Here is a 12426-nt window from a genome sequence, read left to right as displayed (position 1 = left end):
AAGCCATATCCTCACGACCTCCACGGACCGTTGTTAATTGTTTAAAAAACGATCAGAGTATTTGGATATTATGTGCTAATGGTGTCCCGTATTATAACCATATATACCAAAAATTGGGAAGTAATGCTTGTAAAAAATAGTCCTTACTTTTTTAGCAAAGCTTTTTGCTAAATCTGCAAGATCGGACTTTTAACATATACAAGAAAATTAACCAAAGCATATTTTAAGTGTATAGATATTTAATATTAACGTAAAAATAAATAATGATTAACTTTAAAAAAAAGGTTTAACTTTTTTTTACCATATCAAAAAAGGTGTGCCGAAGACCAAAACTAAAATCGTTATGGGCGCCGGTCGTAATTCTAATATTACCTATTAACCATAACTAAACTATCCAGTTTGGCCGTTGCGTGCTGTCTGTACGATTTGGTTAACCGAGTACTCGGAAATTTATACCGCGAAAAGTTGAGGTCAAGGTAGAAAGAAATCGTTTTCGCTCACAGCATAAAAAGTCTTTGATGAGAAAGGAAGAAAACGAAAAAAATAGTTTATAGGACACGTATTGCTGGTCTGAACGAAAAACGTGACTTCATGGTTAATAAAATATACATATTGTATTAAAACGATCTTAATCGTTGCTTCAGGAGGTTTTCTGAAACCGGTTATTCTGCGCCACAGCTTATACAATTTATATGACTTCAACCTACCGTGACGTGATAAAAACAAATCAAAAAGGACTTTTCGTAGAAACGAAGGATTTCTGCCAAGTCTAAATCCTAAACTCTAACTTTCATGCTCTTGTACATAATTTATCCATGACTGTCTATGCTTGTTCGAATATTTACAGAATTATATACCTGTACCTCGCGGTTCTAAAAAAGTTATTAATTGTTACCAACATGGTTTGGAAATATGGGATTTGTGTGCAGTAATCTATCTTACCCCACAGTGCTATATATTTTAACACTTTACTAACTGTATATACACTACACTATACCACACGAAACTGCAATTAATGGTTAATTTGCTTTATTGCATATACATTGAAGTCGCACACCAATTTTCTATATTAGCACGTGTAAACAATTCATATGTTTCTTGTCGTGTCTTCCAATTTCACAATTAAATTTAGGCTGGTTCGTATTCATACGCTGGGTTGAGTGAATTCTTAATTTCTGTAAAATTATTAACAGTTAATAGGATACAGCACTTTAATACTCTTTAATATAATAAAGTGGGGAAAGACGGGACACCTTTAGCACATTATATTTAAATAACCTGATCGTGTTTTAAACAATTAACAACGGTCTATGGCAGCCGTTAGATATCGTTTATTTCTTTGAATGTTCTTTGTTTACTACTAAATGGGACGAGAAAATAGAGTTAAACGATGTCCCATCTTCCCCCACCCTACTGTATTACAATATTAACAAAAAATTAAACAGTACCTACAAATTGAAACAAAATGATGAATTCAAATAATTCACTAAAATTAGTTTTAATTACATTTTTGAGTAAGTGCACATAAATCCCTTGCGAACAACAGAGCCATCGGTTTTGAACATTAAGACCAATCTTGACGCTGAGTATGTTCTAGTGAAGGGAGTTTTCGTTCCGCAGAACTTATCTAACTGTGTTCCAGATTCACTCCACCGTTTGATAGTTACGCTGTCGTATCTGCAGATGGGTTCAGATCCCTCCAAGCTAAAAAATAATACATGATAAATATTGGTTGGTGGAATTAATAACAAATATTTTCACAAATTTTGTTTTTTACATCATGTTTCACCGAGCAGAGAACTAAACTGGACGACTAATAAATATTCCCGGTAGCAAAATAGTTGAAAATGCAGCTGATGAAGAGTACACATGTGACGTTGAATTCTACTAAGTCTAAATATAAATTTCTTACATGAAAGTCGTGAATCGAAGACGGATAGTATTCGCATTTGGTGGTTGGATGACGTAGTTGTTTTGGGCGTTGTTGTGATAGTCCATGGGATAACCAGGCGATTGAATAATTCCATATGACGGATAGCATGAACCTGTGGTAATTTAGTCACGAGATTTTAAATTATAATAATATCACCAATAGTAAATAAAGAATATCTAAAGGGAAATTGAAAGCAAATACAAAAACTACATGTGTTAACTTTGTCAGTAAGTTTTAAAATAGCAAATATATGAAACCAAATTGAAAGCAAGAACAAAAACTCCATGTGTGTTACTTTTCCACTACTAACCTGAGACAGTGTAGGTCATATTGTAACCCGTTCTGGCAACGCTGCCATCTGTTTTGAATCTCATCGACATGCACGAAGATCTGCGCGTAAGAGGTCCTGGAAGGGTAGTCCCGCAAAATTTACCGATTGACCCTGAAGTTGTACCACAACTATTGAAGACCTCCAGGTAGTCCCACCTTTAAAAATACGAAAGTTATATTTGCTGCAATTTCATTCGTAACCTAATCTGACGTACCGGCATTGAGAATGAGCTTCTATGTTGAATGCATTGAAGCGGAAATTAATATAGTTACTGCTGCATGAACTCTGGACTCTGTATTTGCAGTCTATATTCTTGGGATATTCTCTTGGATAATTGGGTGATAATATCACGCCGTTACTGCCGGGTGCTCCTCCAAGATTAAGTTGGTCGCAGTCCCCAGCCCCTAAGAAAGAATTACATCAATTTACAAAAAAAACGTCTAGCCGACTTAGCATTGTACATGTACGAAAGATTGTAACCATTAGAACTTACAAAGTAATAAAAAAAAATCCCGTACCTGAAACCGTCCATTGCAAATTGAATCCAGACCTGGTCACACTGCCGTCGGTAAAGAACTGAATGTAAACATATTGTTGGCCGGTTATTACTTGTGTTGCTGGTACAGTTGACCCGCAGTATTTTCTAGCGGTTTGTGCCCAGTTCCCTTTAAATCCAGTGCGAACTTCGACGTAGTCGTATCTGGTAAATAAAATTAGGGTTTTGTCGTGCGATGTCAAATTCATTTACTAACTTGTACCTACCTGCAGTCACTGTTTGCTTCCAGATTAAACGCGGTGAAAGTCAACGTGATATTACGAGTTGCACTTCCAGCATTAATTCGGTATCTACAATCAGCATTGTCTGGGTAATTCTGAGGATAGTTTGGCGAACTTATGCTACCAGTGCCCGGTCCTCCACCAATCGATAGTTGATCGCAAGATGGCGTTGTAGAAGCTACAAAAAAACAGTTTAATAAAAATTTCACTTTGCATAGCTGGATGATTTAAACAAAACGATTGTATTATTTATTCAATCACAGTATTTAGGCAAAAGTTTACCTCTAATGGTAAAACGAAATCGGAATCCAGACGAGGGAACGGTTGAATCAGTATGATAGTGCATGTACATTTGACTTCCACGACCCTTGACAGTGAATGTAGAATTTGTTCCACAATATTTTCCAATAAGACGAGAACTTGTAGAAGGGCCTTCGTAAATCGCCAAGTAGTCAAAGCTGCCATGAAAAAGACATTAGGAGTTTAACACGATATTAAAATATTTCGGTAAAAAATCAAGAAATATGATATTTTATTCTGTAGTTAAACAAAATTTACACTTACTTGCAACGGCTGTGTTTTTCCAAGTTAAACTGACTAAAAGTTACTGCGATGACGTTGGAGCTGCTCTGGGCGTTGATTCTGTAGTAACAGTCGAGGTTGTGAGGATTGTTGCTGGGATGGCCGGGAGAACTATAGGAAGGCGAGGAAAAGCCTGGAACACCAGTCAAACCGAGCATGCTGCACGCACTCGCATCTTTGACACCTGGGGAAAATTGTTTGTTTATACAAAATCTCAATTCTTTTTGGTCTGTACATTGTATATATGCTTACCTGCCAATACCAGGAAAATAAGCGCAGAAAATAGACTTTTCTTCATTCTTACGATCAGGATTTTTATTCGATAAGTATACTTTTAACTATATCTAGATAAAGAAGTAACCGTCAATTTTACAAAGTTGTAACCTAAAAGTCTACACCATACAAATGATAGTCTTATAAGTTTACATACATGAAGCTGTGTCAGACCAGAAATGGTGACATGCTGCTGAAATTGTGAGTTTATATAGGGTGCGCACTGGAAATACCATATAGATGCGAAAGTTGATATTTTTAAAAATATAGGTCTTTTTAAGTTTCCATGACGGATTTGCCTTGAGGGTACTTCCGTATGCGCTGGTCGTAAAATTATCCTATACGGCCTACGTGACATTGCTTTAATACCCTATTAAAACTATTTCTGTAGCGTAGCATTGTATAGTATATGGAAACCATTTTAACTTTGTTACTACCTATATGTTTTGCTGTAAAAAGAAGTTGCTAATTGGGTATTTAGGTCTTTATAAAAGCGAACATAAAATTTTTAGAACCTGCTTTACATAATTCGCTGGGCATAACCCGGTAAACGAAACCCGGTTACCTGGTAAAAGCGGTAAACAAAAGCCGCCTACGGCTAAAAAATTTATTTTATCACAATTACTTTTTACAGGCTGATGAAATCATTGTATATATTTATTTGACAAAATCTGCCTAATTTTTTCTAATAGGCCGAAGGCGATAAATGTACAACGTTCAAATCGTGATGACTTTTTGCATATGTCATTGTGGGCGTTACTAAAAAGTGTTTATGAGGTGTAATTCAATTATACTACAAAATGTCTAGGACAGTGGTTCTTAAACTTGTTTGTATGCTTTCCCCCTTTTAACAAAGATGCCTATCAGATTTACCCTCAATATGTAATATGGCGCTCATTTATTAAAAAACAGCTAATTACATTAGTTAGGCTATATCTTATGCGACGGATGCACTAGCTTTTGGGAACGAGTTGTTCAATGTCTGGTAAAGTACTACAATTGGCCCAACTTTTCTGACCTGTCAACAGATGCGGATTTTGATTGGTAGCTCATTTACCCTGTAAGTTCGCGGAATTTACACCAAGGGATAAATTTACCCAAATTTAAGAAACGTTGCTCTAGGAGGTATAATTTGTTAAGTGGTATAAATTTACAGAAATTAATGAACGTACTTAACCCAGTACAATTATAAACATGTAACCAGCCTAAATTTTACTCGAAAATTGAAAATCTTTACAATAAGCATATGGCTTGTTTACCTATACCTGCATAATTGAAAATACTGCGTACGACTAAAATGAGGTATAGTTTTATAATTCTTTGTTTGTTCTTAGTATACTACTAAATGGGACAAGAAAATTTAGGTAAAAGGTGTCCTATCTTTCCCCACCCTACTATATCTAAATATTCTAATCGTGTTTTAAACGGTTAACAACCGTATATAGAAGTGTTAAGGATACGGTTTTATAATTCTTTGAATGTTCTTTGTTTACTATTGAATGAGACGAGAAAATAGAACATAAATATAGTAGGGAGGGGGAAGATAGGATACCTTTAGCACATATTGTCCAAATAGTCTGATCATGTTTTAAACAATTAACAACGGTTTATGTGAGTCGTGGGGATACGGTTTTATAATTCTTTAAATGTTTTTTGTTTACTATCAAATGGGACGAGAAAATAGAACAAAAAGGTGTCTCATCTTCCCCCACCCGACTATATGTCTCATTTTCCACTACCCTAATATATATGCAATATGAAACATAATGTATATGTGCAATAAAGCATATAAACATCTGCCCTGATTTAAATTAAATTCTATATAAACACAATTTTGTGGGGTAGTGTACACAGTTTATAAGTTCCTGCACCCAAATCTCTTGAAGGTGATTATAACAATTAACAACTTTTTTAGAATCAAGGTGCCTCGGGTATATGATACGGTAATTATTTTTTGGATAAAACATAAATCTGTGAAATTTTCAACTTTAACTTGAAAGAACGATGGATATTTTATTGCAACAACAATAAGGGCGAGACATAAAACAAAATTACGCAATTCGGTTGTGTGTGGGTTTTACATTCCATTTCCCCTATTACGTCTCACTGGACGTTGTTGATGATTGCCCACTAGAAATTTGAGATGTTCTGTATGTTATAAACTGGGTGTATCGAACTTGCTGTGTTCATATTATACCGGTAAAGTCAACAAAACTCGTACCTTTTTGTCTTTTTAATCACTCCCTGTAAAGTAAATATGAATAACTTTAATCTACACAGAAGTGGCTGATTTACACTGAAAATATTAAATAACTGAATGAATGAATGTAACTTACTTTACCCTCACGTGGCCTGAAAACGACAGTCGTTATAACACGGGTATTCATACACCAATAGTGTCAGCTTACGAGTTACCGCGTATGTTACTTTGTAGGTAATTTTTTTTTTTTTTTTTATATATATGGCTGATAATTTGGACAACCCATTAGTGACCACTGGGTTGGAGCAAATGTCGCTAAGTGTCTTGCCTAAAGACTCATACGCCCAGCATGTTAGCAGCGACGAGCCTTGAACCAATTACCTTTGGGTTAGAGGCAGGCGCGCTAAACACTTTGCCACGACGCCGAAACTGGACTATTGAAATAAGTATTATTAAAGTTACAGAAGTATGTGTATATTACACTTTCGTATAAACACATTGGAATCCCCTCCGTGTAACCGAGCGATCAGTTTTGAACATCAAGGTCAATTTTGTCGCTGCATATTCCCTCGTAAAACTTCCCAGAAAGCCACAGAATTTCGATAATATCGGCCCGGTTTCATTGCCTTGTCTAATGGTTAGACTGTCGAATCTGCAGTTGTTAGACTCGGTGCCCTCCATGCTATAAGAAACATGCAGTATAAATAAATGAATGTAACTTGCTTTATTTTCGCGTAGCCGGAAAATAACAGTCGTTATAACACACACCGGGGTCTGTTTCACACCTCGTAACTGCTGCTTGTAGATACAAGTCTTATATGTACATAGACAAATTCATAAACGTTAGGAGATGCCTATAACTTTGACAGTATTTCGTTGATTTCAAGAGTTAGTATTCCTTACTCGAAATCATTGAATCCTAGACGAATTAGTGTAGCATTCGGTGGCTTCACAACGTAGTTGTTCTGTGCGAAGTTAGGGTAGTTCATTGGATAACTTGGCGATGAAATGACACCAGTTGAACCGTAGCAAGAACCTGTAGTGGATTTTTAAGAAAGATAAAACTTAGCATACCTATATAGATAAAACATATAGTAGGGTGGGAGAAGACGGGACACCTTTGGAACATAATTTTTAAATATCCTGATCGTGTTTTAAACAATTAAGAACGGTCTATGAGAGCCGTGACCATGCAATTTGATAATTCTTTGAATGTTCTTTGTTTATTACCAAATGAGACGAGAAAATGGAATGAAAAGGCGTGCCATCCTTCCCCCACCCTACCATCCTAATGTTGATTTTTCAATACTTTTAAACAGTTTCGATACTTTTTAACATAGGTTTTAATACCAACCAGATATTGTGTAAGTTATGTTGAAACCGCTCATGGTTACGCTTGAATCCGTTTTAAACTTCATTGACATACAAGCTGTTCTTCGAGTAATAGGGTCGGGTACATTTGAGCCACAATATCTACCAAGGGACACTGGAGTAACAGTGCAGTTGCTGAACATCTCAACGTAGTCCCACCTTGAAAGTATAAAAATGATATTTAGCAATGGGCGGGGGAAGATGGGACACCTTCAGCACATAATATTCAAGTATCCTGATCGTGTTTGAAAAATTAACAACGGTCTATGTGAGTCATGAGGAAATGGTTTTATAATACTTTAAATGTAAGTTGTTTACTGCCGAATGTGAGGGAAAAATAGAATAAAAAGGTGTCCCATCTCCCCCCACACTACTTTATCACAAACGTTTTGCAATACGGTACATCCGATCATCAGCTTATTCTACCTACCGGCATTGTGCATTGCGCTCTATATTGAATGCATTGAAAGTGAAATGAATGGTGTTATTATGGCAGGAGCTGCTAACTTTATACCGACACATAATGTTTTTGGGATAATCGCTCGGATGATTTGGCGAAAATATCACACCATTGCTGCCAGGTTCTCCACCAAGGTGAAGCTGATCACAAGAACCACCGCCTGTAGAAAAAAGTCGTACATATATGTTTGCTTGGACTAGAGAGCATGGCCTACTTAGGAATACACCTAAACTATCCAGAAAGTAAGAGGCCTGTTGACGAGAACAATACCAATTATAATACATTGTTTTTACCGTTTTATGAGTGGAATTTTGATTTTCGAATAAAGTTAATACAATTAGAGTAAGCAATACTTGGAGCCATTCAGTATAGCACTGTGTGGTAAGATGAGACACCTTTAGTAATAGTCCAAATATCTTGATCCGGTTTTACACAATTAACAACAGTCTACGGAAGTCGTGAGGATACGGTTTATAATTCTTTGAAAGTTTTTTGTTTACCACCAAACGGGACGGGAAAATAGAATAAAAAGTCTCATATCTTCCCCCACCCTACAATATATTAAATACCTGAAATAATGTAACGCATCTGAAACCCAGATCTAGCCACACTTCGGTCAGCAAAGAACCGAATGTAAACATATTGTTGACCGGTTATCACTTGTCTTGCTGGCACAGCTGAACCGCAGTATTTCTTAGAGGTTGGAGACCAGTTCCCTTTAAATCCAGTGTGAACTTCTACAAAATCGTACCTAGAAACATTTTTTTAAAATTTTTTAGTTGAACATGTTTGCAAAATCACATACTTGCAATCGATGTGACTTTCTAGATTGAACGCGGTAAATAACAAAGTAATAATACGTGTTGCGCTTCCAGCATTTATTCGGTATCTGCAGTCGGTATTGTGGGGGTAATTTAAAGGGTAGTTCGGTGACGTTATGTTCCCACTGTTTGGTCCTCCTCCGATCGAAAGTTGGTCGCAAGATGGCGCATTGGAGGCTGTAAAAGTGTGCGATATCACATATGACTGATCAGAAACTTGAAGTAACTACTTTCTATGTGACTAGTTACACATTTTCTTGTATATTTCATGTTTTAACTTTCACCTGCGATGCTAAATCGAAACCGGAAACCTATTGAATGTATATTTCGGTCTGTACGGTAGTTCATGTACATGTATTGCCCACGACCAGTGACGGTAAAGAAAGATTTTGTTCCGCAGTATTTTCCAATCAAACGAGCTGTTGTAGTTGGGCCTTCGTATATCGCTAAAGAGTCGAAGCTGCATGTATAAAAAAGTTAAATAGTTGCTGGTCGAAGATGGGACATCTTCTGCACATAATACCTAAATATCCTGTTCGTGTTTTGAGTAATTAACAACAGTTTATGGGATTCGCGAGGATACAGTTTTATAATGCTTCGAATCTCTTTGTTTACTACCAAATGGGATTAGAAAATAAAATGAAAAGGTGTCCCGTCTTCCCCGCCTTACTAAGAAGCTCTAGTGTGCCATTACATATATTATGTATAGCTGTCCCAAATACGTCATTTGCATTAAAAACAAGTATTTACTTGCAAAGTCTATGTTTCTCCAATTGGAAGAAAGGGAAGCTAACTGTGATGACATTGGAGCTGCTTCGACCGTTGATTCTATAGTAAGTGTTAAGGTTATGAGGGTTGTTGCCTGGATGTCCGGGTGATGTGTAGTAAGGCGAAGTCGATCCAACAACACCAGTCAAGTTGAACAGACTGTCCGCAACCACGTTTGGGATATCTGGGATAAAATAAATAAAGGATAAGTTTGATTATCCTTGCGGGGCAGTGACATGTTTAATGACGTGTTGTCATATAGGTTATGCATTCATGCTTAAAATACTGTACACTACGCCAATGTCAGTGAAAAATTATGAGAGGTATAGTAGGGTGGGGAAAGATGGGACATCTTTCATTCTATTTGCTCGTCTAATTTAGCAGTAAACACAGAACATTCAAAGAATTATAAAACCGTATTCTCACGTTTCCCATAAACCGTGGTTAATTGTTTAAAACACGATTATGGTATTTAGATATTATGTGCTAAAGGTGTCCCATCTTACCCCACCCTACTGTATTACATTTCGGTTTGGAAACTGTTACGATTATATGCATAACCTATCGGTTCACCTGCATGCACACTTACCTGACAGTAATGTAATAATAAGAACAGACAGTAGTACTTGTTTCATGCTATGCTATTCTCCACTATGCTGAGTACGTTAAAATAGCTAAATTTGCCTGAAAAGGCAACGGTTATTTACTAATTCTTAACTAACTTTTGTTGTTTATAGCTGCTATATGAAAAACTGTACAATAAATACATACTCTTGGTAAAAACAACTAATTCTAATTTGTAGTAAATGATTTTAATGTATACAGAAACGTTGGTTTAAAATGTCAATTCATATTATACTTTTAAATTCAAGTTCCCCTCCGGCTGTTAACAGACTATCAATAGTCGCAGTTATGCGAAGTTAAGGTTAACTACCTTTTCACGTAAAACATTTGCACATTTTTAACATTAACCAATGAATTACCCTATACACAGCCAACCACAATCATTCCGATCTCAATATTAACTACGTAAAACTTACTTTCAGTAAACAAACATGTGAGTCAACTCATGCCCTGACATATGACGCATTGTAGTGAAGTATTTGTGACGTGAAAAAGAAATTGCACAAAAAAAACGTTTTAAACGTACTGTCGTTGGTTTTAATTGTTATATTGATTTAGGATATATATCACTGATAAAAAAACCTGAAAGCGATTATCTCCACGTGAAAATTTAAGTTGGGGAACTTCAAAAACCAATGCACAAGACCTAATGACAGCAAAGAACAAAATACTAAATGAAAACGAATGACGTGAAAAGAGGAAAAAATCATATTTTCTGTTAGTGTGTAGAGCATTTAACAAACCTCAATTAGTGTCGCGATTGTGCGCTTACATAAATCTGTAAATACGCTTTGTTTACTACCAAATAGTACGAGAAAAAAAGAGTTATATGTCCTATCACCCCCCTATTAAATATACGGAGTAAAAAAAAAAACCTTTTCAGTACTTTTTACTGTTGGCACTAACATTAATTTATGTACATGTGCATGTACACGCAAAAAGTGCTTATATATCATCCTTAAACGGGGCTGTAAAATACAGCACAATTTTAAGCAGATTAACATAAAAAAAAACTTTACTACCAAATAGGACGAAAAAATTACTGTCAAATGGGACGAAAAATCGAATTGAAAATGTGTCCTACCTTGCCCCACCCTACTATACAACGTTAATTGTTTTTTTTGTCAAACATAATAAGATAAAAGTGGTGACTTTTCTTTACCTAAAATTCTGTATTGAACGTTGAACCCAGCTCTAGTGACACTATCATCTGTTGTAAATCGCATTGACAAGCAAGCATTTGGCGACTAATACCCTTTTTGCATGGTAAAAAGTTAATGCGAATAGCGATCGAGTACTTACGCGCATAAAAGTGACCATGCAAAAAGGGTATAATAGGACTTGGTGTTGTTAGACCACAATATTTTTTGATTGACCCTGGAGTTGCGGTTGTTAAAGGTTTCCAGAAAGTCCATCTGAGTAAAAAGTACATTGAGACTTAGTAAGCGGCATCAAGAAAAATTGCGTTACACTTGCGCCACCTATCGGCATTCAGTATGTGACTCTATATGGCAAACGAAAGAAAGCTGAGCGAAACAACGTTGTTCGTGGATGTACTGTAGATTGGGTAGTCACACTCGATGTTTTGCGGATAATTGTTTGTATAATTTGGTGATTTGATTAAATCATTGCTGTCCGTGCACCGCCAGGATTAAGTTACTCACATACGTAGCAGTTGGAAAATACGCGATGGCTATCTTGGTTTCGGTTTTACGTCAGTTTAGAGAATTGTTCTTTCCCGGATTGCAAAAAATTGACATTTAAGCTGTACATGACAATGATATTGCCAAAAAAACGCAACCTCAGACTTTCCGCGCTCGGGGCAGTCTGTGATACCGTTGCTATAAGAAACTATGCGAAACATTTGACCTAATTTTGTAATATTATACACAATACTTGTTTGCCGTAACACGTACTTCTCTAAGAGATAGGACATCTTTTTATTCCATTTTCTCGTTCTATTTTGTAGTAAACTAAGAAATTCAAAGAATTATAAAACATATCCTCACGACTCTCATAACCCGTTTTTAATTTTTGTTAAAACATGATCTGGATAATTCGATATTATGTGCTAAAGGTGTCTCGTCTTCCTCTACTCTACTTTATATGCCGATTTTAAAACGTTTTTGTAGTTATTTTCTTACTGAAGCCGAGTGACACATACATTCGATGCTGATGCAAACGAGTCTTGTGGAAACAGAAGCTGCTCGCTGCAAACTACTGGCAATAATCACTGCAACATTTATACAATATATTAAGGCACAAGTATGTGTTATAAGTCTACAA

General features: G+C 36.1%; 2 protein-coding genes across 2 annotated transcripts; both read right to left on the bottom strand.

The window, feature by feature from the left end:
* Positions 1–1012: 1012 nt before the first annotated feature.
* Positions 1013–3991, bottom strand: LOC113475831 (tolloid-like protein 2). Its single transcript, XM_026840865.1, has 10 exons — positions 3876–3991; positions 3606–3807; positions 3324–3499; positions 3027–3219; positions 2783–2964; positions 2479–2668; positions 2244–2419; positions 1913–2045; positions 1507–1704; positions 1013–1175 (listed from the first exon to the last, which is right to left on the bottom strand). The coding sequence occupies exons 1-10, from the start codon at positions 3919–3921 to the stop codon at positions 1169–1171; spliced, it is 1503 nt and encodes a 500-aa protein (XP_026696666.1). The 5' UTR covers positions 3922–3991; the 3' UTR covers positions 1013–1168.
* A 1898-nt stretch (positions 3992–5889) lies between these two features.
* On the bottom strand, positions 5890–10290 carry LOC100176530 (tolloid-like protein 2). Its single transcript, XM_002128798.3, has 10 exons — positions 10106–10290; positions 9499–9700; positions 9033–9208; positions 8733–8925; positions 8497–8678; positions 7898–8087; positions 7451–7626; positions 7000–7132; positions 6578–6778; positions 5890–6140 (listed from the first exon to the last, which is right to left on the bottom strand). The coding sequence occupies exons 1-10, from the start codon at positions 10149–10151 to the stop codon at positions 6134–6136; spliced, it is 1506 nt and encodes a 501-aa protein (XP_002128834.1). The 5' UTR covers positions 10152–10290; the 3' UTR covers positions 5890–6133.
* Positions 10291–12426: the final 2136 nt, after the last annotated feature.

This window comes from Ciona intestinalis, chromosome 2 (genome assembly GCF_000224145.3).
Source record: "Ciona intestinalis chromosome 2, KH, whole genome shotgun sequence".
Taxonomy (NCBI): domain Eukaryota; kingdom Metazoa; phylum Chordata; class Ascidiacea; order Phlebobranchia; family Cionidae; genus Ciona; species Ciona intestinalis.
Note: the sequence above shows the minus strand (reverse complement) of the source record. Positions and strands in the feature narration are given on the sequence as shown.